This window comes from Aptenodytes patagonicus, chromosome 3 (assembly GCF_965638725.1).
Source record: "Aptenodytes patagonicus chromosome 3, bAptPat1.pri.cur, whole genome shotgun sequence".
Taxonomy (NCBI): Eukaryota; Metazoa; Chordata; class Aves; order Sphenisciformes; family Spheniscidae; genus Aptenodytes; species Aptenodytes patagonicus.
In genome coordinates, this window is record NC_134951.1 from 87,421,940 (window position 1) to 87,448,688 (window position 26,749).

The window sequence follows — 26,749 nt, forward strand, 5'->3', positions numbered from 1 at the left end:
AAAACAGTGTTATTTTGTACATGGTCTCTGATCATTTTAGAAAGTAGAACAAATACAATAATTTTTGCTGGACTTAAGGTTGTGCCTGGACTATTTTATAGCAACTGATACAATACTCACTTTGTTTCCAGTCCGTTGAGAGCAGCCAGTGTATTACACAACACGTACAGCAAACCATTATCAAGCAGTAGGTCTGCAACTTTTGAGCAGGAATTTATGATTTGTAGCAGGAGACAGAAGCAGTTATGCAGCAGAACATTATCATACAGAGAGTTCTCTATAAGACCCAGAACAGGAATGACACACCATTTTTGAAAGAGTCCAACATTCTTGACATCTTCCAGATCAAATCTATTAACATAAATATAAGTGAGTGACATCCTTAAAATAGCACCCTGGTATATGCAACTCGTATACACCAGTATTTTGGCAGATGTAGATGGCAATTTCCTACATTTCATTGCAGTAACAATGCCTGTCTACTAAAGGAAGTAAGAGCAAAATAAACACTTCAAAGAGCCACAAGGAAATGAAGTGCCTAAAAAGTGTATCTGAAGCTTCAGCTAACTACCAACTATCTACAATATAGATTTCATGAAAACAGAGGGGGTTTTTTAATCAGTGTAGAAAAATATGACTCATCATCTTTCCAGTAGTAGGTATTACAACTGGCACAGACACAGACACTATCAAGAAACCACATACAGCTTGGCATCAATATAATAATATACTGACTGACAGCAGGTTTGATATCCTATATCCATTACTGCTGAGGTTTAATTAGGTTTGGTAACTTCTGGCTTATTGTGACTGTAGAACTCAGAACAGTGCTTCAGACCTTGTATTACTTGTGCATTAATAAATTGGATTACTTTTCTAAGGTTATCAGCCCATCACATGACTATTACACACAATCCTAAAAGAATCTGAGCCATAAGAATTACCTTTCCAGCCCCATGATCAGTCCTGAGGAAATAACAGTTCTCTGCTTTGGGGCTAGTTAAGCAGCCAGGTTTAAGTCTTGCAGTTAAACAAGAATATTTTGGGGGGTGAAGATCAGGCCATCAGGCAGAAGTAATTTGGCTACAAATCCTGCAGAGGCAGCAACTGAGAAGGAGCTTTTTGCACTGCTGACTATACTTAGATGCATGTTCTCCCTGTACAACCATAAAGTAGTCAGACTAATTCTAAAAAATAACATTTGCTTTGACAATAGTCTTCTTGAAGGTAATCTCCTTTCCTGTCAATATGAGGTGGCTCTTTGGTTCAAAGAAATGGTATATTTGTGGGATTTTCCCTAAAGGAAATAAGGGTTTAAACTCAGGGCCAAGCCAAGGAAGCAGCTGTGACATCAAGCTTTTTCCTTAATCACCTACCAAAATCCAGTAGCAGAAGTCTTGTGACTACTACTTGAAACTTCTAAGGATATAAATCAGAGTTTCATGTAGGATCAGAAAGAACAGGAAGAGTTAAAGTGATTACAGGACATTCGAAGTGGAAAGGCCTCTGAGGCCCTCAGAAGGGCTGAAGGTTTAGAAGATCCCAGCTGACAGCACCCATACATTTAAATGTTAAAGCTACAAGCAAACCATTTCAAAGGCGTTTTGAAGGACCCTTTTTATGGTTGTTGACTACTACGAAGAGAATAGGAATTAGAAAGCTATCGCATCCTTGCCTCCAGCAGCAGAGTGCGCTGCTTGTAGTTCAAATATTAAGTTACAGGACGCAAAAGCAAAGCATTACTTACTCTTCATCCAAGCCAACGGAGCGGCCAAAGAGCATTTCCAAAAAGCACTCTACAACTTCCTGAGTCCCCTGGTGAAGGTACAGCTGGTTGGCTAGCAAGGAGAAGCCACGATTCTTTAAAAATTTCTCTTTCTGTTCCCTCCTTGCTCTGTTGAAATACGCATCCAACAACTAAAAATAAATGCATAATTATGATGTAAGATTTAAACATTTAATATAACTCCCTTGAAAGTTAAGTTGTCTGATTTGAACAGTTTGAAATAAAAATTTTTTAAATTCCAGATTAAAAACATCAACTGCACTATTGCAACTGCAATCTACACTGCCTTTGTTACAACTGACAGCTGACTATCCTTTTAATCTGAAGACTCTTACGTTTTTAGTCCATTTTGGGGGAGATGAAATCACACACAACAGTTACAGAATGCATACATAAATACATTTAAACTTTTTATACTTGGTAAATTCCACACTTCGGTGCGTATGCAAGTACATGCACGATTTTTTGGATCATTTTGTTAATAAAGCCGTATCATATTCTTCTTAAATTAAAATACAAATCTACTCAAAGTTTTTCATCTACATAATGTTATCATCCAGGAACATTGTCCTTGTTAATACTACAAAAATCTCTGAAAACATTTTGAAGCCTCAAGTCCACGTTCAGGCCACAAACATGTGGATGACTCCCCAGAATAACTGAAAGTCAACCATGTTAGAAGTCAAAACTTTGCTTGCACCTTAATTTAACATAGTGCATCATGTATTTAATTTTGAAGAGATGGTCACTGACTACTTCTGCATTGCTGCTTCCATTTACATCAGTAATGCTGTCATATGCCCTCTGGCTTAGATCATAGACTATATTTATCTATTGAAAGATTCTACGTTTGTGTTGGGGTTTTTTGGGGTCTTTTTGTTTGTTTGGTGGTTTTTTTTAAGTCTGTGGAGGTGGAAACATCTCAAAATTCAGAAGTAAACCTAGAAAACTAAGGAAAGCAAAATAAAAAATATTAACAAAACTTTATGTTTCCAACATGTTAACTATGCTAGTTCACAACTTTTTAGCTGAAAACATTTTATATAGGCCTACTTTAATGACGCCTTGTTGTATGAGAGGAGATGGGTGGTTCACAAGAACTATAAGATAATCAGGTTGGATAAGTTTGTCCATCACATCTTCTAGCATGATATCTGGTAGGATTAAGAGAACTCCACGCAAGAGGTCATATAATCCGCAACAGATAAGCACAAGAGAGTCTTCTGTACATCTGAAAACAGAGGAATATATTTTATCGCATGTCCTGGTTTCGGTTAAACCACAACATCGCAGTTCATTGTCTACAACAGGAAGCATTAAAAAAATGCATGATTGTTAGCTACTCTTGGGAGGGGGGAGGAGGAGGAGGAAATCCGGCAAACATTTCTCCAGTACTCCTATTACCACTCTTCATTAACACTTGTTTTTGGATGGCAGATAGCAAAAAGGATCATCTGACCAGAACTACTTGCTTGAGATTTTTTGTCAGCTAGCATAAAAAGTTCCCACTCCTACCACAGATAGCAAACTTTAAAAATCAGGAATTTTGCTATATAAATAATGCAAAAATTGAAACACAGTTCTATAGACTAAAAGCTTAATGAATTGGTTTATGACAGCCATTGAAAACATTCCCTTAATTTTCAGGCTTCCAATTTTTGTAGAATAGTAATCGAGACCAAGAACTGTGAAATTAAAGCTCATACACTGAGCTACTGCTAATTTATTATTTTGTTTATCTGCCTACCTGTCATCAGGGCTTTCAGATGGTTTTTGGGTATTCTCATTAGCTGAAGAAAAAGCAAGACTCTCCCAGTCTTCAGGAAGCACATTCTTGTCAGCAAAGCTTGGCCAGCGAGCAATGGCTGATGATCCTCCGTGAACAGAAAATGCTAAGCCCAACCCTGCAAAATTACTCTGACTCTTCTGAAACGAAGGCAGTCCTTTCAGATTGTCTGGACGACATAGCGATGGCTCAGCTGCAGCACCACCACCTTCATTACATTTCAGGTCTGCATCTGCTTCTTTACTCTCAAATGCATTTTCAGATAACTCTTCTTCTTTTGCAATATCTTCAAACGTTTCAGCAGATGTTAACTCTGAGTCACAAACTGTTTTTGCAGACTCACAACTGCTAAGAAAGAGTTCTTCTTGTACTCTCTTTATGGTTTCAGAACTTTCTACAAAACCAGTTCTACCCTGGAGCTCAATGTAGTCATGCTTGCCAATGATTTGCAAGTCATCAACGCTCCTTCCCATTCTTTCAGTTAGTCTTTTTCGATGGACTTGAGGTGAGGAAGTAGGAGATGCTGGTAAGCTTTTGCAAAGCCTTTTAGGTGCCTGAGAGCTTATCTTCTGCTGTACACTAGCCTTGGAAGCGTTCCCTAGAGAAATAAGGGTATCTTTAGCATTCCTTTTACACTAGAAACAAGCTTTTCCCTCAATGTTAAACTCCACATACATTTAACATAGTGGTGACCCAAGCTAATTTTATGTGGCAAAACTGATTCAAAACCTGGCATAGCTAGCATAGATTTGGCCGCTCAAGTAGAGATAGCAAACTATTATGCAGCCATATATTTAGCAAGTCACAAATCTGAAAGATACATAAAATGCAAAATAATTTTTCCATATATACTGGAGTTTCTGGATTTACATTATGATCCTCTCAGCTAACCCTCAGCAGGAATTTGTACAGAATCATAGAATCATCGAGGGTGGAAGGTACCTCTGGAGATTGTCTAGCCCAACCTCCTTGCTCAAAGCAGGGTCAAATACAGCAGGTTGCCTCTATTCGGAGCTCTTGTGTAAGAAGTCCGATCTACCAGCATGTTTCAGTGGACATTGAAATACTATTCACCAACCCTTTTGCACAAAGGCTTTACATGTACTTCAGATTCATAACAAATCACTGCATGTTTTATTTAACAGGGCTTCCTTTTAAGTGTACATTTTGACTTGAAACAGTCAAACTTTCTGAGCACATTACAGATGTCTTTCATAAAATATATTTTAAGAGGGAAAGCAGTCTGTATACCAGACGGGTAGAGGACGCTTTCTGTTAGTCAAGGAAAAGGAGACTTTGTTCATTCCCAAGTATTTTGAAAACTATGCACCAGTTAGTACTAATGCAGTGATGATGCATCAGGAATATTTTTTTAAATGAGATATATATAAAACAAATATATAAATATATACATACACACACGTGCAAACACAGCCAGACCAAGCTGGCCTTCAGACAACAGGAAGGATCTACATAGCTGCAATCTTAACAGCCAAGCTTGCACACACATTAGCAGGTAGTGCAACAAATTGCAAACCCACATGCAGGTAGCAAGTTATCTAACGGCCATACCATTTCAAATATTTTATCTAAATTTAGAAATTCAAATTCAGAACCACAACACAACCTATTTTCACAAAAATTTATGTTGCGTATTCCTCTGGCACACATGAATAATCTTTATTCAAGAACAACAGTTTGGTACTATTGATATAAAGAGTACTCTGTTTAGAAGAGTAAGATTTCATATATAATCCATATGGGAGAATGACTAATTCCATACACAATTTAGTACTGTGGTCTGCTCTTCATATCACTGCTTTTAGTAAAAGACATTTGAACTAACACTGTTTCCACTGAGGTAGTGCTTGAAGACTCAATTTGCTTTTTCTAAGCAAAGTAGCAACAAGACACCAATTGTAAAAGGTATTACATTGGTGATACACAGAATATAGCAAAGTCATACATGAGCTGAAATATATAGCAGCTAAGTTAGAGATCAGAGTAATTTGTTTCCACTCCTGTTTTGTATATATTGGTAAGCTTGCTTAGGTTATGCATTTTTATTTAGAATTTATTTCTCATTGTCAATAAGCTTAAATAAAGGCTTAAGCATAAGTTATATGTTTTAGCTTTTGTTTTACAGGTGATATTTGTTGATTGCCTATTCAAATCTGCATAAAAAGTATGATTAAAAATCTAATTCAATAATGATGCAAAAAACATCACACTGACAGTACGCCAACTGAAAAAAAGTTACCAGCTTGAACTAATAACTTCACACTATTTCAGCATCTATAGCAGAGGAATTCAAAACTGATTAAAGCAGTTATCTTTACAGACCTCAACTTGTTTAGCATGCTATATAATGAGACTGTTTCTAGAAAACTATTCCAATTTTAATTTATATAACCAAGGTATCTAAGATGTTCTTTATAAGATATACTTTCCCATCCTCTATCATGTAGGAACAGTATATATACCTGCAATATAACAAATGCCAATACTTTAATACTATATTTAGATGGATGTTAACAATCATGCACAAATAAAGGAAAATATCAGCTTAATGCTTTTTGCACAGACAGGACAGCTGCCTATGGGTCACTATTTCAACTATTGCCTGGTTAAGGCATTCTCATACATCTCTAGCATGTCTGTTTAACAAATGAAATTGTTCAGCTATCTGGTCCACTTCACTGCCTGAGCCATCAATGTGGCAATTTGTCTCAACCTGAGAACAAAGAGCAGTTCAGGCAGCATGTTCAGTTCCATCCTTCTTACTCTGCTGTCCAGGCATCAAGCTCCAATGGGCAGAGGGAGCTTTGTAAGAAGTCTTTGTGGGAAAGTAATACTTTAAAGGCACCCTAGTCATCTGCCAAAGGACTGTCTTAATGTCCTTGTTTTTCCAGCATTGTTTTACCTCCCAGTGGTAAAGCTGTAAATCCAGTTGGAGTTGTAATCACAAATGCAGAACTGTCTATTGACCTCCCACCACTGCTGGAATTTCTCAGGTACATAAGTGATTCAACTTTCTCCTGGAAAATTTTGCCATCTAGAAACAAAAGATAAGGGGAAAGTTACATAAAAAGCTTTTAAAGTTTGCATTCTTGATATTTTTAGACTCATAGTAGCCAGGTTACATTTCAAGTTGATCACTGGAGGCTAATGAGAAGTGCTCGACTCAACGAGTATCTGAGAAAAAGCACTTGAGAAAAATTTTAAAGATATATCACTAAAACAAAAAATTGACTTCAGAACACTGAAAATATTACACTGTTCTAAAGTGATTATATTTGAAGATGGTCCTTGCAAGCATACAAGTAGTAATAACTGACTTTTTGCCATGTCAAAAACAGATGACTTCTCAAACAGGTTCATCTAATAAGGCTCAAAGTATCAAAAGTGCATTCTACTCTTACTCAGAATTTTACATCTATTAGTATTAGAGGACAGATACAGATAAAAACAACTGTACTGCCTTTGAAACCAATTACTAAAACTGGAGGTACACAGGCATCTGCAAAAGGAGAAAATATGTCAAACTTGGATGATGTTTTCCATGTTCACGTAAGTTATGGCTAAGGTTGTACAACGCCAATATTAAAGCATGAGCTATACATCTACCAGTTTCTCATTTTTTAAAAGAGCAAGAAAGAATTTTTAAAGCTCATATCACTCATTTTGTGAAAGTGATCATCTCGTACAGATATATTGAAGACAGCTGTTGTCCTGTACCTGCACCCCTCAAAGCACATAGGTACTTTCAGTAACTTGTATGCAATACACTGATGGTTCCTGCTAATGACGTCTTGCAGTGCAACTGATCATTTGCTAAAAATGCTCCTCAGGCCTTTTATTTTTCTAGGAATTCAGTAACAGGAAACAAGAAAGTAGAGATGGAGACAGGACCATATACACATATTTCTGAAGAAGCTTCGTTTACAGGTAAGTTAGACATTTTTCTCTAAGATTTGCCCACAGGCAAATGCGTCCAGTACAGGCAGCTAACATTATGCATTCCATTTAGCAGCATCAAACTTTAAAGAAAGTTGAAGACAACCACCAGAGAGATTATCTATGGCTGTAGACAGAAGAAAGTTCTCCAAGTAAGCCAAGCAAACAAAGTCTAACTATAATGTCTCTCAATACTGTAAACTACTTTTACTTTACTAAGTCCCAATAGTTCAATAATTTTATATATATAGTTATTACAATATAGCAATCAAAGAATATATTCATAGAATAGTAATTTACAAGAGTGAAAGAGGTTTTCTTAGATATTAATTTATGACTAGATTTTTATTTTATTGTTTATTTCTAGTTAAATGTGACATATCTACCTATGTGCAGGGTGAAGTAGAAGTTGGTAGGATTGTGACAAACATATGTGTTTGTGGGAGGGTGAACTGCTAAGAGGAAATTGAAGACCAGTGTCAGCAATTCCAGGTCTGGGGGAGATCCAAGTACTTCTTCAATTATTTTCACAAATGACCTACAGACCTCCCGAGGCAGGGATGCAAGGTGCCCTTCTTTATGCTCCTAGAAAGGAAGAGCAGTACAACTGTAAGTTATTTGTATTTTTAATTTGACAGAAATTGTCTTTTTTTTTTTTTTAAATTGTCATGCTATAGTAGAAGACAAGGAAAAAAGCTTAAGTAATGAAGCCTGTATTCTTTAACTTGAGAGGAGCTACTGTACCTACTCAATGTTACCAAAGTCCAGCACACTCAAAAGTCAGGCGCAAACAAAATATTGCAGCTGTTATGGAAGTTTAGTTTTACAAAATGAACATCTTCTGCATACTACACTACTCTGACTGGAAATGCTGGAGCCTTAGGACATGAATCACCATTGAAAATATAGTTTACTGTCATTGTATTACATACATGTAGAGAAATTAAAATAGTTGATGATACTAACATTTCAAAGATACCAAGAACTTTCTGAACAGTGACACACTGGGTCTTCTGTATTTCCACTTCCATTTTTATAAACATACACATTTGAGATTTCATTGATAATTATATTTATAATTTCTGCTTGATCAGGCATTCTACGTAGTTTGACAATGACTATTTGGAAAAAAATCCATTAACTAAACAGTGATTTTAGAACAGGACTTCAAGAAATATGTGGGAAACCTCAATGAAATGTGAGCATGGTGATTAACTTTTTTTAACTTCTTTAAATTTCACCTCTTTTTTGGTACCCAAGCACCTTATCTGAGACTGCTGTATGAAAAGACTAGATTAAGTTAATTTAAGTGAAGTTTTCAAAGAGAATGGTTTATATAGTTTTATCTTCCATTCCATCATTCCCAAAAAATTGCCAAATCATTGTTGACCAATTTGAGTAGGTTTTTTTGACTAAGAAATTAATTTTTCCTACCAGGCATGTATATTAGTGTTTGTACTCATGGGCAAAAGACAGGGAAAATACTATTCAACATTCTGTATCTAGGCATTTACATTAATATACAATTTTAAAAGTTAACTATACTACTAACAAGTTCCAAAAATAGGGAATACCACAAAAATGAAGAAATTAAAAGTTTACAGCAATGAAAATGATTAAAAGATGCATTAAAAAAACATTAAGAGGAGAAAAAACAATAAATGCATTTCATGTGTTAGAGTGAGAAACTCAGAATAAAAAGGAATGTAAGATAGAAAATACAGTGTAGAAAAAAGGGATAAGATATTTTCACAAACAGATATGTACTATAAGCAGGAAGCCTTTTCAAAATCACATTTCTAAGAATTGGCTATCAAAGGGCTGAAGCACTTCCCCAAAGTCCTTTTTAGAACAGCTGTCTCCATGCCATGGAGGAAGCTACTACTGGATCAAAATTTTGAGAGGAGTGCCCAGACTGAGCACTACAGGCTGGCTGCCCTATTAGCTCTGGTGAGATACAGCATAGACAGTTTCTGCTACTTGTGCAGTATCTATGTTTTTCAGTAACGAAGACTTGAACTAGTAAGAAACATCTCAGGAACTAGTAAGAGACATCTCAAGTCTCTATAAAAGGGTCACAGTTCATTTCAGCTCCTACTCATGTATGAACTGTGCAAGTAACCTAGTGCCTAGGTTTTCAAATAGTACCAATGGTTAAAATCTCTTGCCCCTTCTGTCCAGCAGTAAATAGAGCACCCAGTAGGGAACTGTATCAGTTTACAGCAACAATGCCTGTTGAAGAAGATGAAAGGGGTCTGGAAGCACAGAGGACAGTCTACTGAAGTATTTTTTTCTATAGCATTTAGTCTCTTTCCCTGCCCCCCCCCCCCCCCCGGCCAAGTAAAACTGAGTATTTGCCAAGCACAAAATAGGATTTCAGAGTAAAAGTACCTGCAGAACCTGACAAGTTAACAGGAAGTGATGTACCACTTGAGCTTTCAATAGCTGTTTAATGTTAAACATCTGTTGGTGATGGTTAGCTCTGATCAGGATTTCTAGAGCTGCTAACAGAGTTTCCCAAACACCTTGCTGAAAAGCAAAACAAAACAGGAGCATGGCTTAAAATATATTTCTGAGTCTACACACTGAGAATAAGAAAACAAACAGTTTAGGAACATAGCCAAGTTAGTTTTACACCTAAGAAAAAGACTAAATGACTGCAAATGGTCAGGTCAGAACTAGAAACTATCAGAAAAGTTATGCTCATACAAAATTAAGCATATTTTAACGATTAAGCTACAAAAAAATTACTTCTTGTCTAAAACTAGTTTTGTATACTCTTTGCTATATTAACACTGGTTGGTTATTTTCAACAGTTTAACTCCAGAGGGAAGCAGGTCTTCCTCAGTCTTAACAAGTTTCCTTAAAAAATTAATCCATTCAACTAAGAAGTCATTTACATGCATTACATTTGCAGAAATTAATACGCTAAGGCTACCCACATCATTGATAATGGGAGCTGATGCTACTACCAGCTATTCAAAGAAAAATAAGGACCATTCATTTTAGAAAATTTTAGTAATTACTGATATCTAACTGGAGAAATTAATTTCTCACCTTGTAGTACTTTATCACTTTTTTTAAATATTGACTTTTAGACTTAAAATCTTTCCAAAATGAAAGTAATTACCTTTGCTTTAGACCATATCTTCCAGTCAAGCAGCAGCTTTTCTAACAATTGAACATCTTGGATAACTGCAGTAGAATCTGTGTCAAGCATGAATTGCCCATTTTCATTTATATAGAGAATCTCATCACTGCAGCATCCTTCAAGGAGAGTCTTAAAGGGCGGGAAAATTTTTTTGAATGTCATAAGCACAAAGCAGTACAGTTGTCCTATCCAATTTATCAAAAAACATTCTTTAAAGAGACATCAAACTCTTGATAGGGAAAGCATATATCTACCTGGTCAACTTTGAAAATAGTTACTGAGTTTAGTAACCCCACTGGAGTCATTTAAGAGGCTTCATTCTTATAACACCAGTACAAAAATTTTTTTAAAAAATATTTTCAAGTGCATTCAAATATTTTTATTAATTGCTTATGAGTTTAAGCTTACTTGAAGATCTTTGCTCTCAGAGAAACAAAGCTGCTTTCCCCCGTGCCCCCATCTCCTCTGAAATCAGGGTCTTTCAACACTTCCTTTTTCTCCCCTTACCTATGAGGAGTTTCTAGTTCAAGGCAAAACACTCCTAGACCGAACTTGCTCCAAATCACTGTTCTGCCTTAGTGAAGACGGCTTCAAGTGTAGAATTAAAATCACAGAGAAGTTTCTAAATTTGTGCTAACATTTAACAAAATACCAGCTTTAAAGAGCACTCTACCTTCAGCATGCAAAATCCAACAATGCATTTTGGTTTGATCAACACTCGATGAATCATAGAATAACCATTACAATTGTCCATCTCCTGTATTCTCTGTTGATTGTATTTTGTTAAAGATAGTATAAGTTGTAGTGCTAAAGCTTGAGTGTCTTCACAGCTGCTAATCTCTACAACCTGAAGAAAAGACAAATTTAATAAAACTGTTTAAGTGAGAAACATTTAGAAAAAAGCCTTAAAAATGCTTTGTTGCCGTCTTATATCATAACTTCTGGATGAAATCTGTTTTAAAGATTTTGAGGTTAGGTACATAACCTTCATTTTTGCTTATGTGACTACATTTAGATATTCTATCTGAAGGATAATTCCTACTGTGGTAAATGATGATCTGCTAAGAATATAAGTCCCATTAAGAGAATCCCTTTTTAAGAAAAAAATCTGTTCTAAACAAAATTTAAGCAGAAGGCACCAATTTATTCTTGCTAAACTACAAAGTCACAAGGTCATGAAATACATAAGCCACTAATAAGAATAAACTCTGTTTGTTGTGGAAAAGTATGTTTCCTAATTGTTTAAGGAAAGCTTTAAATTAAGGTTCCTGAAGGTCTAGGCTAGCTCTACCTGGAAGTGTCAAACATTAAAGTTTTATTTTGTCCATAAAGAAACAAGCAATTTGATAGATGAAGACCGTGGACCATTCCTCACTCTTTGTTTCCTACAATTTTTGAATCCCAGGAAAGAGCAAATAGTATTTTTACCAAAAATGTACAAGAAGGAAAATCTCACACGAATGGAATTTCAGCTCCTATAGGTTCCCTTGCTTGTGTACCCATTAATTCTGCTGTACTTACAGTTATACACATGTATACCTGCACTGTCTGACAGCTGATCTATTGTTTGCTTGCTTTACTGATGCAAAGAGAGTCTACAGCAGGATTTGTGGCATGTACTTAGCATAAATTTACGTAATACAATAACATGAATGAGGATTTTCTCCTCAGATTTCACTATCAATGTCAAAATTACAGCAGGCAGCATCTTCATAACCAGAAGTCTGAACACCTGACTGTCTCTAGTCCAACACGCATTGGTTACTCTCCACACACCTTTCAGAACACTACCATTGCCAGAGGCATACAAAACAAACAAGTTTTAGGCCTACGTTAGTATTTTGAATTAACTGTAATATTTCAGAGACTCCTAGCACAAATATTAGCATCTCCATGTAAAGGTCAGAGCTAAGTAGTAACTAGTTATGGCTCATAGCCTTAATATTTTTGAAATTACAGTTTTCCTTAGGATAAGCCTTTGAACATGGCTGAACAGTTCTCTCAAAAAAGCTCTTGCTATTTATTAGCTAAAATTAAAGTTCTGCACACTTTGTAGTTTTACATTTGTTCATACTTGCATTGCGAATATCCTGTGTTTAAAGTGTTAAAGATATGCAATGAATTTAAGTGCCTTTAAAAATTAGAGACCAAAAATATGATCAGTTCTACAACACTCCTAAAAATAAACTCTTTTGACATTTAGAAGCCCCATCTCTAAATCAGAATGTAACACCACCTTACATACTAGCAATATTACAAAAAACATTACATAACAGAATTATAATTAAGCTTCCAATTTAAGACAACCTGTATGATGCAGTCTGTGTTACGTCACATATTTTCCACAAATTTTCTTTAAGAAAAAAGAAGTCACATGCAGACTAGAGCAATGCAGCTAGAATATGTGATTTGCTACCCAAGATCCAAAGAAAATTTTATATGGGAGAACGCATACATGCACCCCCCTCCTCCAGCCCCCTTACCCTAGCAAAGAGGAAAACAAATGCAGCAGTTCCTCCAATTTCATGTAGTATACCCTGAAGAGTTTTATATTCAACAGGCTGAAGTGTTTTCAGGTGATGAGAGTCCAATACATTGCTCTGAACTTCTTTCAAACTGAAAGGTCTCTGAGAAGGTACAGTTTTCACTTGACCTTTCAGTCTAATAACAGGTTCATATATGGTGTACTGACCAGGGCAGCATGTGGTATAAACAACAGCAAGACTCTCCTGAAACAAGAGAAGTTTATAAATTTTTTCAAGAAAGTTTAATACAAAAAACCCCAACCCTCAAAACACAAAAAGCTACACACGAAATAGCCACCTAACAAGAAGTAGCAGCAACTTTGGCAGTTCATTTCTACTTTACCATTAGCATGCTCCTAAGTTTCATGTGGATGCATGTGCACTAAAATGCAACAAGATTCCTAAGTTTTAGCAAATGTATGCAATAGCTACAACACAAAGTTAAGAAAGCACTACAAAATTCCACCAAGGATCCCCCTCTTATCACCTGAAGAAGAATTACAACTATTTTGCATAAAAACAATGTTACTGACAAATTTAAAAGAAAATGAGCATACAGAGGTATTGGGCAAATTGTTTCCCTTTCTAAAGTGGAGAGTCCAAAACAAAGTTATCTATTTTTTCCAAAATCTCTCCAATTTAAGTCTATCCTTTAATCAGCTTTGCCATACGAAAAAGGATCTCAATAGAAGAAGTTTCATTACTGATGAAGAGACTTAGAGCAAAACCAAAGCTCCTGTGGAAAGTAACCAACTCATTTCCACAGATAATGTAAAATCATCATATTTGGGAGATTATTTATTTAAAATAAGAAATAACTACATTTAAGGCACTTGCAAAAAGTGCAGAGATTAATTAATCACTTGAGCACGTAGCTCTTCTCTGATTACTTGGTGTTTTGTAAGGCAAAAGAAGCTTAAAAGTTGCATGACTGATTTTAGGCTTTTTATTTATTCCATTCATTCCTTCTTAACATATTCAAAATTTAGTACCGTTGTTTACAAGGATCACATCCAGACAGAACGACCCTTTGCCTACAGCTACAGAGCTGCTGTGGAACAAGATCAGAAAAATCCCTCTAGTGGAAACAATTCATACAGCAGGAATTACCAGTGCATGAAGACAATTCCCCAAATATAGCAGGCTCCACTGATAAGAAAGTTTTATTTTATTCTTTTTCTAGCATAACTATATTGACACCTGGATCTGGCATGGCTGTTTCAGTCAGGAAAGATGAGAAAAGCTAAGATCTGCCAGCTAGAAAATGACTTTTCAGCCAAACTTGATGCTAACTTACTACCTCTCAAAACCCTCAAAGAATTGGGATAAAGTCTTTTGCTTCCTGTTAAAGCCAGATAAATCCTCCTTTCTCCTCTTCTCTCAGTTTTAATGTTAAAAGGTTAACTAAGCTGTCCTTGGCTACCTTTACACTAATAGAGAGAAGAGCTACTATTCATCCTAGGGCAGGTACTTAATACACCTTTGGAGGTGGCTGCTCCTCAGAGTTGAAATATGCAGTATTATAGACGCTGGAACGTCTAGAAGTTGTCAGAATCCAATCTACAGCAAGATGAAATAGTCACCCTGTGTGGAGTTCAACTCCCATTGAAATGAATGGGAAGAACCTTGCAGTGATTTTAATGAAAATTGGATTTGCTCCTGCCTGCTTTGAGAAAGTGAAGCACTTTGGGAGACAGCAGGAAATGTATTCCCAGTTTCTTAATCAGTTCTAAGAGATTAAGAACCATTTTTAAGTAGAAACGTACAATTAGAGGCCCAACATCCACTTCCTTTTTTGCCATGAAGAGCTCCTTAATTTGTTCACATTGTAGAATCTCTTTACTTATGTACTTAGAGCAATCAGTCAATGTTTTGCCATATTTGCAAGGCATTACAGATGTGAAGTCTGGCCCACATGTGTATAAGTAAAATGCTTCTTCCGGTCCAATCTTTGCACCTAAAAACCAGAAAAGAAGCTGTTAACTCTTTAGTACACAATGAAGCAAAATTCATACATTGGCTAGTAGACTGCATCAGAGACTTTACAAGGAAGATCGCTGGCTGGTTTTTGTAGGACCTGCTGATGAGAAACTCAGTACAGTCTAATGCTTCCTACTAGCTACTGTAGATCAGTGACTTTGACACACCACAGGCCAGATCAATTCAGTGGCAAAGGCAACTGAAACCAAATCAGGAAGATGATCTGCACAAACTGAAGACCAACAGCTCTGAATAATCAATTACACTTTTTTAAATTGAAAAGTCATCTATCCAAGCCTCCTCAAAGTTTTCAAAGCGCAGCAAGATTACAGATAGCAACAACATGCAGTAACATCATGGAGAGCTGGATACAGTGACCGAGAAGGATGCAACAACAGTGAAAGCTCACTACAACTAATAGGGAGGAAAAAATTAAAATATGTAGTAAGTAGAAGGCCAAATGAACCTCCCTCCCCTTTCCAGACAGCACATCTTGGGTCATCTGTTTCTGAGAAGGCAAATTCAAAAGCATCCAGAGGGACCCAAGTCTCTGCTGTATAGGTGGATGACAACTGTATAGCAGTAAATCCAGTGCTCTCTGAATACATCAGTTATACTGGCTGTAGGCACATGGCAATCAGACCATGTAGATTCACCAGGTGGAGCTTACATTTATGACAAGCATCTCACCTATGGCCTGCACAAATACACTATATCTACACACACCTGCACACACCAGACACCCTGGCAAACTGATTTCACTTGTGTAGTCCTGACCAGGCCACTGCACATGAAGAAATGCCAGATCACGACCAGCAAGGTTCCAGCCTTCAGCAAACACCCAGAAGCCCTGGACCAAAACTTTCCAAGGAGGGAGGAGAATTACACATCTAAGAAAAACCCCAAAGTAACTTCAGCAGTTTCAGAAATAAGCATGCTTAACTCAGTATTTGGTGGTTCAGATTTTGTTTACTTTTTAATATGCTTTAAGTAATTTGAAACTAGTAGTTTAGAAGCAGGTAAGTGAAATCAATTTTCTAGCTGGGAGAGACTGAGTGCTTGAAGAAAAAAAACAGAGCAAGTACCACCATCTCTCCATCCCCTACCCTGAGGTATTATTTAAAGAAATTTAAATAAACACTAAAGTAACTGGAATTGCCAATTACAGCACTAAAAAGAAAGCAAGAGAATAGTGGCAGGACACATTAGGAAGTACTCAGTATTGAAACATTTGCCTACTTTCTCCCTGATATATTATGCTGGCAAAGAATGTGTTGTTGCTTTTACTGTAAAAGCTTGGCATGTTAAAAAAAATATCAAGTTAAGCCTTTGATCTCGGAGGGGGAAGAGGATAGACTCAAGAAAAAACCATACAGAAGTACCATTAAATAGAAGCAGATTTCCAAGATCCCATCTACCCGACAATCGAAGCAATTCTTCTTGAGACGATGTACAATGGCCAATCATACAAAATGTTTTATTACTGTCAGATGATAAGCTTGATTTCCTTGGTAGTGCATAATCTAAATTAATCTCACATTTCCTAAAAATACATATAAAGAAAAAAGTTTAAATATTAAGAAGTGATCAAAATTGTTATCTAAGGTATTCAGCTTAGGCTTAAAGTAGATTTTTAATATTTAGTAGATGAGAAGCCATGCTGTTATCAACATTAAATTACTAAAGCCATCTTCAACTTCTAGGCACCTTAAAACTCAGTTACACATAGTGATGTATATATTTAAATTCTGCACAGAACAGAGGAATAGAGTCCCAACTAGGGTAGCCATACAGTCAAGATTTCAGAGATTTCCTCCTTCCCTCTGACCTCAAAGAAGAAACTGTATATAACACTATACACACTTCTAAAATATCACAATTTTTCAAGAATTTTTACTATTCCTGAAAAGTCAAAGGCCTTTGAATATGCTAATGCACATCATGAAAACTGTGGTTCACATATGCTGGAAAATACCACGCTGAGGATTTGCTCATACCAGGGAACGCTGTCAGAGCTAGTGTGCTGTACAGCCACGGGCAATAAGCCTGATGCTTTCAAAAAGCATCCAATTAACCTCATGTGCATTTACATAAGCAGACCAATTGGACTGTAAAGGTCATCTGAAGCTTCCTGGAAGAGCCTAACTATTAGCAAATTGGCAACTAACTATATATAGCAGGGCCTCATTAACTGCACGCATGCAGAACATCAGTATTTTTAGTTTCCCCTACATCTCCATATTTGGACTTTACTGCATATCAGCATGCACAGACTGAACAATGGGGGGGAGACAATCAAACTGCGTGAAAATTAACTCCATGTAGTTTCAAGAACAAAGTGAAACAAGTCTGAAACTTTACGATTCCACGTTTAACTGCAGGAAGAAAAACTGTGCAACAGTTTTTCTCCTAGCTATGGTTTTAGAAATGTCTTTAATAACATTGCTTGTTTACTGACCAAATTCTAGAGGAATAGTAAAGAATTTTTGTGATACATCTAATTGTTTTACAACATAGCATTTTGACCACCTGCTTCATATCTGAGACACAAAGGAAGCCTTCACAGTCTGGACGTTAGGAAGAAAGGATAAAAACTGTGATATTTAATAAATTCCTTTTTCTCTAACCAATCAATATTTCAGGCAGGCGCAGGCCCGCCTAACCTAGCATCAGGTACCTCATTTAGGAGCATGGACCTTAAGTTTTCAGTGGAAGAAGTAGTACCTCCCACTGCCAGTTCAGATCTTGTCTGAAATATTTTTAACTTCTCCCCTCTCCATTTCTCTTAGTGGAGAAAAATGACTGCCTTTTCTCCATCTCCTCTTCATTCCTACTTTCAACAATATTGCCAGTACCTGAACTATACCTCCTTAATTCAGATTCCTAACTTAACCAGAGACATTATGCCTACTGCTAACTTCATGCCATAGCTTTTTTCAGATCTTGCTCAAAATCTTGTAGTACTTACCTCTTTCACATATTCGTGATGAAGAAAAACACTGATGTCTGCATTGGTCCATGGTATGAACTGAATATTCTCAAAGCAATCAAGACCATTCTGGATATCTCTAGGGAATTCCTAGCACTGTAAGACACCCTTCTCCTACCCCTAGAAGACTACTCAACCATAACTTCAGCTTGCACCAAAACAGTGCAGATGTTTTCCTACCAGAGATAATCTTTTTAAGAAGATAAATATCTAGGTGCAACTAACATATACTTTACCTCTGACCAGAAACCCACAGCAACAGCTTTCCATGGATATTTTTCTTGCCTTCTGGCTGCTGCAGATACGTTATTGCTAAATGCTGCCACCTGCCCACAAGGAAAACATTCTCTGGAGATTCAGCCTGTGCCAGCAGACCAGCTTTCATCTCATCATTTGGATCCATGCACATACTATGAAAACAACAGAAAAGGAAAAAAGTGTGTGTTTTCCAATTTGCATTTTAAGCTCCAAATCTGCAATTTTTTGGCCTCAGTTACTTTGAGATTGCATTCCTTAATCTTCACAGATAATTTTTTTGATCACAATGCTGTATTTGGAGTGCTCAACATAAGCTGAGGAAATCCTCACATTTTGGTTTCAACTTATTTAACTTGTTTGCATGAATCTGCTTACATTTACGATGAGGATATTAGCTCTATTTTACAGAGAAGTTAAGGTCAGTTTGTGGAAAAAGTGCAGGTGCTTTGAATGCTGTGAAATAACGTGTTCTAAAATTGCAGCTTTAGACACATTTTAAGGATACATTACTTATGAGAACTAAATTAGGGCTAAAACACATTCAGAAGATTAAAAACAAGATTGTCATGGTAAGTATTAAGTAACAGCAGTTTCACACCTGGGGTGTGAAAACCTACAGCTACAAAAGCTTTTGCTTATCTTCACACATTTATTGTGTCATTTCGTTAATACTTGAATTGCTGTCTTGCATTACATTATGTTTATGACTGATCTTGCATCTTATTTTGGGCAATTATTTATTTATGACTACATGAAACACGCGAGACCAGAGACTAACATTTTTGGCAAGTAATCCTGTAGATCTGTATGCAATAAATTTAATTGATGTTGCCATCAGTGTGCAAGATGACTCTGCTATAGAAATTAGTTCTCTACTCTCCACCAGTATTCTCTGCAAGCTGCTACTGGAAGTAACAATACATATGTTCACAAGACTGCTTTTGGACTAATACACCATACCGAAATACGAATGCTCCAGTGTTCAAGTCTGCCCAGACTTGTATCATCAATGCTTTGGAACCCAGTGAGATTATATGAATACAGCCATCTTCAACAAGTTTATCTCCCAGACTTAGGTATTCCATTCCTATAGACTTCGTTTCTTCTAGAAATATAAACGTTTATACACAATTACAATACAATACAACAACACCTGTCCTACCAGCTATTAAGGGTGAAAAGAAAGAGTTCAGGTACTGCAGAGAATTGTTTTTTGTTTAGCTGGGGTTTCTTTGGTTGTTTTTCAGTCGTTTTTTCTTCTCTCTAAGTGAGCTGACTGATACACGTGATTCTCTTCAGAGACCTAGGTCTCATACTGAAACAGAGGAGCTTGACATTAACTCAGCACTTCACATGTTTTTGTTTGTAATCATGTAAACCCACTAAGCATGAATACACTATCTAATTCAATGATGCTTTTGACATGCCATATGATATTACATTCCTATGTTGAACTGGCAGTCTTAGCGTGCACCAAGAAATCTTTAGATTTTTCTTCACAAATCATACTATCCTTCAAGCATGATTTTGCATTCAATATTTTTACTTTACTTTACCAAGTGAAAGCACAGACCTTCTAACAAAAGCAGCTCTAGTGAGTTCCAAGATTCAGGGTTGGGTTTTCCCCCCTCTTATTCAAATGCAGTAAAAAAGAAAAAAGTACAGTAAAAAGTATTCCAAGTGTTGTGATTGGGACGCATTTTAAATAATTTAAGGAATTTTTCCTCCTACAAATTATAATCCAAAAGATTCTGCTCAAAAGAGTTTTGGAGCAGGTGGGTCTCTACAAAAGTATAAACAGCGAAGTGTTGTACAGCTATTGACATTCACAATGGCATGCACACAAGGAAAATTAGAGGATTTATACTGAGTCAGCCTCAAGCTCTGACTTGATGGATTCAGAGCATCTTTTAGCTAAGAGTTCCAATATTTAAATCCTAAGTCACAAAGATTTACTAGCTCTCTATTAAAGAGAAGGAACACAAATGCCACTTGCTTCATCAATACATGAGACTGAATAAACTTGCGCAGTCTTTTCCCATGACCTTTCAGCTGCAGCATTCAATATTTTCTTCAGCATAATATGAAGTAGCATAAAGACATTTTACTGAAGTTACAAACTCAACGAAAATACTAAATTTAAGGAAGCCGGCATTAATCTAACTTAAGGACTAAGGCTGGAAATGTTTTATCTTTAAGTATATGATACAGTACTCAAAGAAAAATCAGAAAGACTACTACTCTTGTTTAATATCCATCATAAGAAAAAAAAATCAGCCTTTTGTATGTGGCACATCAATTAGAAATACTTGTAACCAGAATCCTTCAGTGCTACCTAAATAGAAGTAGGAAGTACTATATCCTCACCTGTACTGTCAAAGCTGTTCTCTCTTACAGCTACCAGTCTGCTGGTTCTCTTGATTTTTTTCCCCTTTTCTGTTGAATTTTCTGTTTCATGAGCACACTCCAGATGAAACCACAGCGAGACACTGAAGCCTTCAGACATGTGTGGCCAACAGTTTTGTCCAACTAAAGGCAAGTGAATTGGGGCTACGTGCCAAGAAGAAAGCAGCTGGTGACTCAAATTTTCACCATCTGCCTCTTTCTTACTCTGTGAAAATTTTGCTCTGCTTAATAGTCCAGCAGTTTTGCTGTTGGAAGTGCTAGCAGATTTTTGTGAAGAACTACTACTCAAATTTGTGCTGTGTAGCAAAGGGAAGGCAAGGTACTGTAATGGGTTCATATAAATATTAGTTTCTATAATCTTCAATACACCCTTGAGTAGTATCTCCTAGAAGAAATAAACCAAACAAATGAGAAAAAAAATATCAAACTGTTTACACCATGTAGTCAAGTGTCATCTAACTAAACAGAACCCCACTTTTCATTTAAATTTGGATTCATGTTTTCCCAGAGGTGGACTTCCATATCCAAACTGACGCACATTTACAAAGCATCAAGTAGCAACTTCAACAGACTATGGCCAAACAGTTTTGGGGATTTAGTCAGGGCAGATCAATCTTCAAGTTACCATGCTTAGGAATCAGCTGAACCACAGCAGGTGCTCATTGCACAATCTTATCTCACATTTGTTATGTGCTAACAGATTAACTTACACCTCAACAAAAGACCACACCTTTTACCACATGTTTGAGGCTGGTTAAGAATGCACACACAGGCCATCACTTTGTTATTGCATAATCAGTAACAAAACTAGCTGAGCCCTTAAGCTAAAATGTTTCTCTAGTTACTTAGCCAATTATTGCAAGCTACCTTTGAAAAATTGACTTGTGTCTCCTTGTTTGGTTTGGTACTATTTCAGATTCTGCAGGGTTTTTTTTTTTATTTCCTTTTAATTTTTTCTACAGGCTCCCACACAAACCAACAGATAGGTATTTCAGCAGTATATCCCACACAAGCAGTAGATTCCAGTGTTACACAAACAAACTTAAGACAGTTTTGAAAGTAATTCCTGCTGCTAAAGCATTCCTGAAATAGCAAGGTGCTTTATAACTTTAAAGGAATTACTTAAAATTTTACAGTATTACAGTGTTCTGTCATCCATAACCACAATATCAGCCTCCTCAAGAGGAATCTTGTTTTCTTGTGCTGAAGAAAGTTCCCAGGACTCTAACACACACTTCAAAACCCTCTCTAGTCTTATCTCCTATTTCCTTTTAACGTTTTGAGAATGAATTATTTCAACAACCAAATTTTGTTTTGATCAATTAGAATGTTGCTGTTAGTCCCCTTATTTCCCAAAATATGTGTACACAAAAGGACTTTCTTTTTGCTTCATTTTTCTCATTAAGCCTCTGTATTTTGCTATGTGCTACTCCATACATACCGTACAAGGTGTCTTCTCCAAAAATATCCTCAGAAGAAGAGTTAGCTCTTCTGAACACGTCTGTGAACTCATCAAGGAAACTAAGAGGTCTACCAGCACCATCTGACATGCTAAAAATAAGCAGACAAAATAATATTCTCGAAAAGAATTTTAAAGCTTTAAAAATTCATATTCCATACTATTATGAGGAAAGATTAACTTGGAATTCAGAGTGTTTTGCAAAAACATTTCAAATTCAGGAAGCAGTAATGATTACAAGATGAATTCTAGAGAGATCCAACAGTACTTCCTGACACTATCATTCAAAATTTCATTGAACAAATCTAGATGGCTACAGCAAGTCTGGCTCCTAGGTTTGCAAAGTGGAGCCTGAAAGTCTGGGAACCTAGCATCTACATTGCAAAGCTCTCCCCACAAAGCCAGGGATCAAAGTCCTGGGATGGGTTTACATCTTTTCCTGCTGTGGAGCAACCTCATTATGCAAAGCTACCTTAGGGCCAGCTTTTGCTTGGATTAGCTAGCTGTTTTCCGATTAGAAATAAAACTCAATCAAGACATCACTAAGACCTGTGTTACAAAGAAATTTGAAATAAAAACTTACATTGCAATGGAGTCAGATTCAATCAGTAAGATAACTGCTATTCTTCTGAGCAGTGTTTGTTAACACTGTCACCCTAGGTTTATGATTTCAACTATCCTTTTCAGATCTGCCAGCACATGTTTAAATAACAGATTTCCACTAGCTCAAGAATAACCCTGTATTTACACATAAGTTAGATACTTGTCACAAGTTAAAGCAGCTGCATGAATTCACACATACCAATGAATTTGCTTTGCAATTTTGCATTTGCATTGTGAACTAAAAATTTGAGTGTGTATACATTACGTTATAAAAAGCGGTATTTAAGGTACTTAGACCTTGAACTCACCATGAAAACCAGACTCTGTTTGTGTCAATATATTCAGAAATCCTCCCAAAAGATGTTTAACGGCTCCCTGTTAAAAACATACCGGGAAAATTGATATCTGAAGAATATACACCAGCTCAAAGAACTAAGAAATAATTTCTTTCAATCAATTCTTGTCTACTGTTGATTTTAAAAGACAATTCCAGTTACTTCAAATTATGGGAATTTTTTTTGTATTTGCTAATCAACATTCTTTCATGTTCTGAACAGTTCAGCTGCAGAAGAGACTTTGAAATCCAAATGATTCTAGAAAGAAACCTTTGAGCCGTTATCCATTCGGCAGCTAAGATCTCCCTTGTCTTCTTCCCCATAACAGAATTACAGGATTTGACAGGTTGTGACAAAATACAGCGTGTTGGTATACAGTGATGCAATACTGAAAGCAAATTCAACCTTTCCCCAACCTTTTTATGCAAGATTACTTTAAAGAGTAATTACAAAAAAAAACCAAAGCCGTTTACTTACGAGCATCCTTCACAAATGCATCTGAGATAAAGGTAATTTGAAAAATCTCTAATTAGAGATATTCAAAATCTCTAAATTGATTAGTTTGATAGATTGCTCTTTCTATACGATATTGAAGAGTAATGAAAATGAGATTATTTTGAATTATAAGTAATTTCATGTGTTGAAGTTCAGAAAAAAAATACATGTGTGCTAGTGATTTAAAGCCAATAATTCACACAAACAATTGGAGTACTGAAATAAAATAATGTTTTCCTTTTCTGCTTTTGGTTTAAGCTGTAAAGCACCAACTTTGCTTCTTAGTCAAATGATTATATGAACAAGCACTTCAAGCTTAGATTACTTAACCATATTTTCTTCTTCTGCAAAAGAGGCATACTCAATTTAGTTATTAAAAAGCAAAAAACAAGCTAGCCATCAGAAATTCCAAAGGATCACAAGGACATCAACATGTGCATAACTAATTTCTAATATAAACTTATGAAGAATAAAAGCATGAAATATTTGAGGTACATCACTAAAAGTACATATTGAATACATATATATGTAGAATGTTTACATATATACATATACAAGACATTTGCTTTTTTTTTCAATGGCCTGACTGTCATTAAATCTGTATCTATAGCTCTAGTGATTGAACAGTGTTGATAAAATAAGGCAACTGTGAAACTCAAAAGCTTTGTAGGTCAAATATCTTTCAATACTATAGTTTCTGATAACTTAAATGCAATGCAGCTGGCAATATCAGTCACATTGTTTCAGGTCTTATTAAATGCCATAACAAGTGAGACTATTTCCGAGATCACTCTATTAGGTATACTGGTACTATAAAACTGAAGAAAATAAGATATACAACTGCTAAGCTGTTGCCTTTGTTTAATAACATTTTTACCTGTTCTATAAGTACAGTGGCATTTCTCTCCTTCTGGTTGATGATTTTCAGGCAGCTTTGGAATACATGAGCAAGCACATCTAAACTTGCATTACCAGCTGAGAGCAAGTTTAATTCTAACATGCAGATTTCAGGATACATTAATTCTCCTTGATTGATGTTTTCAGCTAGGTCATTAAAATAACCTGAAGGACCAGTACATCCTGGTTCTGCCTTTGTGTCTGCTCCTGAAAGAAAACACTTGTCTTACTGAAACTTACTCAGCTGAAGACAGTTTGCATGATTTAAACAGGACATCCAAGGACATACTTTCTCCAACCTTCTCATAGGTACAAAACAAAAATAGTCACTAGCTTATAAGCAGTTTTCAGAAGTTAGTATAATCTTCTATCCTGCTTCGGATTTTCATATTTTCCTGCCGATACAGAAGGGCAAGGATTAGTTTCTCCCATTACATGTTCTTAAACAATGGGCCTTCATTTCCTGGGAACTGGACACACATAGTAATGATGAAATATGCAATTTCATGAAGCATGACAGTAAAATGATTGTAATAGAGCCTCAAGCTTCTATACAAAACTGAGCCTGCCAAGAAAAGAGATGAATTTAAATTATTTCATTTAATGTTAAAAGGTTGGGGGAAGCAGTTGTTTAGTTAACTCAGAAAATGTACATGACAGCACATGACAGAGTATCTCCACGACAATCAAAAAAAGAAAAAAAAACCATTTAAGCCTCTCCTCTTACATCTTGGAGAGACTTTAAAACATGTTACTTAAAAATTATTTGGTACAGACATACACTTCATGCAAATGTTTCATGGAAATATTTCAGGTTAAATTTTTAATTCAGAAATGCTTTTAAAATGTTGTATATCTGTTGATAAAGCCTAAACACACCAGTAAACAGCAACAGCTGAATGCAGTTCTATTAAAGGCTGTTACTGCTCATGCTGACCTCATACAAGAACATAAGCATCCAGATGTTCAGCACAAAGGAAAAAAGTAAAGCAAATTCACTTTCAAAATTAATTACACAAACAGAATACAGCAAGAGATGTGCACATCAGTCGTTGAATGAATATAAAGAGATATAAATAGATTATCTAGTTTTTACCAGATTGTTATAATACTAAATAAAAGATTGAGCATTGATTTTCAGACAAACTACTGATAAGCATCTCTGGAGAAAACTGCTTCTAGACCACAGTAATACATTTGAGCAACATGATTTTAGAGCAAGAGTCACAAACCCAGAAAACCAAGACAGAACAGTTCCTGCAACCCTCAGTAAGAATATTCATCACCTCCATCTGTAACAGCATCCTACTGGAAGTAAAAAAGTTAAACTATTTCTATCTGTTAAACGTCTCTGATACCCTATTTTTGTACATCTCGAAAGACAAGCAAACTTTGCTATGTCATAAAGACTGCTTTTTTGTCAGAAAGTTCACATTTACCTTCGTTCTTGGTTTCACTATCATCGGGGTTACTTTCACTATCTGCTTCATATCCTTCCTCTTCAGCAAAAAGTTTAAGACTACAGCACTGTGATTCTTCAGTTTCTTCAGAAATATCGCCAGGTTGTGACACAGGCTCCTTTTCAGTGTAATGGGTCTGTATAACACAGACAAATTTACCATCTTTGGTCAGAAAAGCAAGTAATTTAGAGCCTTCCAGATGTCTATCTTCTCCAAGCCCATTGGCAAAAGAAAAACTAATCACACTTGCAAGAAACTTGAGATACTTTTTTATGGATACTCCATTCTTACATAGAAAATGGATTCTGCAAAATCTTACTAACTACCTGACCAAAGCTTTGGTAAGCAGGTGGCCAATGCATTATTAACTGTGTCTCCAAAGTCACTACCACCATGAACATGCACCTTAACATTCACTAAGGTGGAGGTATGTCTGCAGCCACTAAGGTCAGTCAATATCCCCATCTGAAGCTCCCCCTTTGAGAGCCATCCACACTGTTGTGGGATGAAAGAGTGAAGAGAACGTCAGGTTTCAGTTATGTCCATAAAGCGTAACACAGCTTGCTCCTTTTTGGAGCATGACTCAATTCTGAGCAGTAAATGTGGGGAGCATATCAATAACCAGTATTCAACTTACACATGAGAATCAGAGAATTAGTCTT

At 36.2% G+C, this 26,749-nt stretch overlaps 1 protein-coding gene across 1 annotated transcript in view; it reads right to left on the reverse strand.

Moving 5' to 3' along the window:
- Positions 1 to 26,749, reverse strand: part of LYST (lysosomal trafficking regulator) — an 87,142-nt gene that overhangs the window by 28,932 nt on the left and 31,461 nt on the right. The window contains exons 8-26 of the mRNA XM_076334156.1: positions 26,067 to 26,223; positions 24,608 to 24,834; positions 23,209 to 23,275; positions 22,280 to 22,389; positions 20,800 to 21,223; positions 19,393 to 19,537; positions 18,411 to 18,584; positions 16,568 to 16,728; positions 14,972 to 15,162; positions 13,164 to 13,409; positions 11,354 to 11,527; positions 10,660 to 10,809; positions 9,921 to 10,058; positions 7,916 to 8,114; positions 6,496 to 6,627; positions 3,534 to 4,170; positions 2,840 to 3,017; positions 1,748 to 1,917; positions 121 to 351 (exon numbers count right to left, since the gene is read on the reverse strand). Coding sequence (XP_076190271.1) covers positions 121 to 351; positions 1,748 to 1,917; positions 2,840 to 3,017; positions 3,534 to 4,170; positions 6,496 to 6,627; positions 7,916 to 8,114; positions 9,921 to 10,058; positions 10,660 to 10,809; positions 11,354 to 11,527; positions 13,164 to 13,409; positions 14,972 to 15,162; positions 16,568 to 16,728; positions 18,411 to 18,584; positions 19,393 to 19,537; positions 20,800 to 21,223; positions 22,280 to 22,389; positions 23,209 to 23,275; positions 24,608 to 24,834; positions 26,067 to 26,223 — 3,911 coding nt within the window. The remainder of the gene's footprint in view (positions 1 to 120; positions 352 to 1,747; positions 1,918 to 2,839; positions 3,018 to 3,533; positions 4,171 to 6,495; positions 6,628 to 7,915; positions 8,115 to 9,920; positions 10,059 to 10,659; positions 10,810 to 11,353; positions 11,528 to 13,163; positions 13,410 to 14,971; positions 15,163 to 16,567; positions 16,729 to 18,410; positions 18,585 to 19,392; positions 19,538 to 20,799; positions 21,224 to 22,279; positions 22,390 to 23,208; positions 23,276 to 24,607; positions 24,835 to 26,066; positions 26,224 to 26,749) is intronic.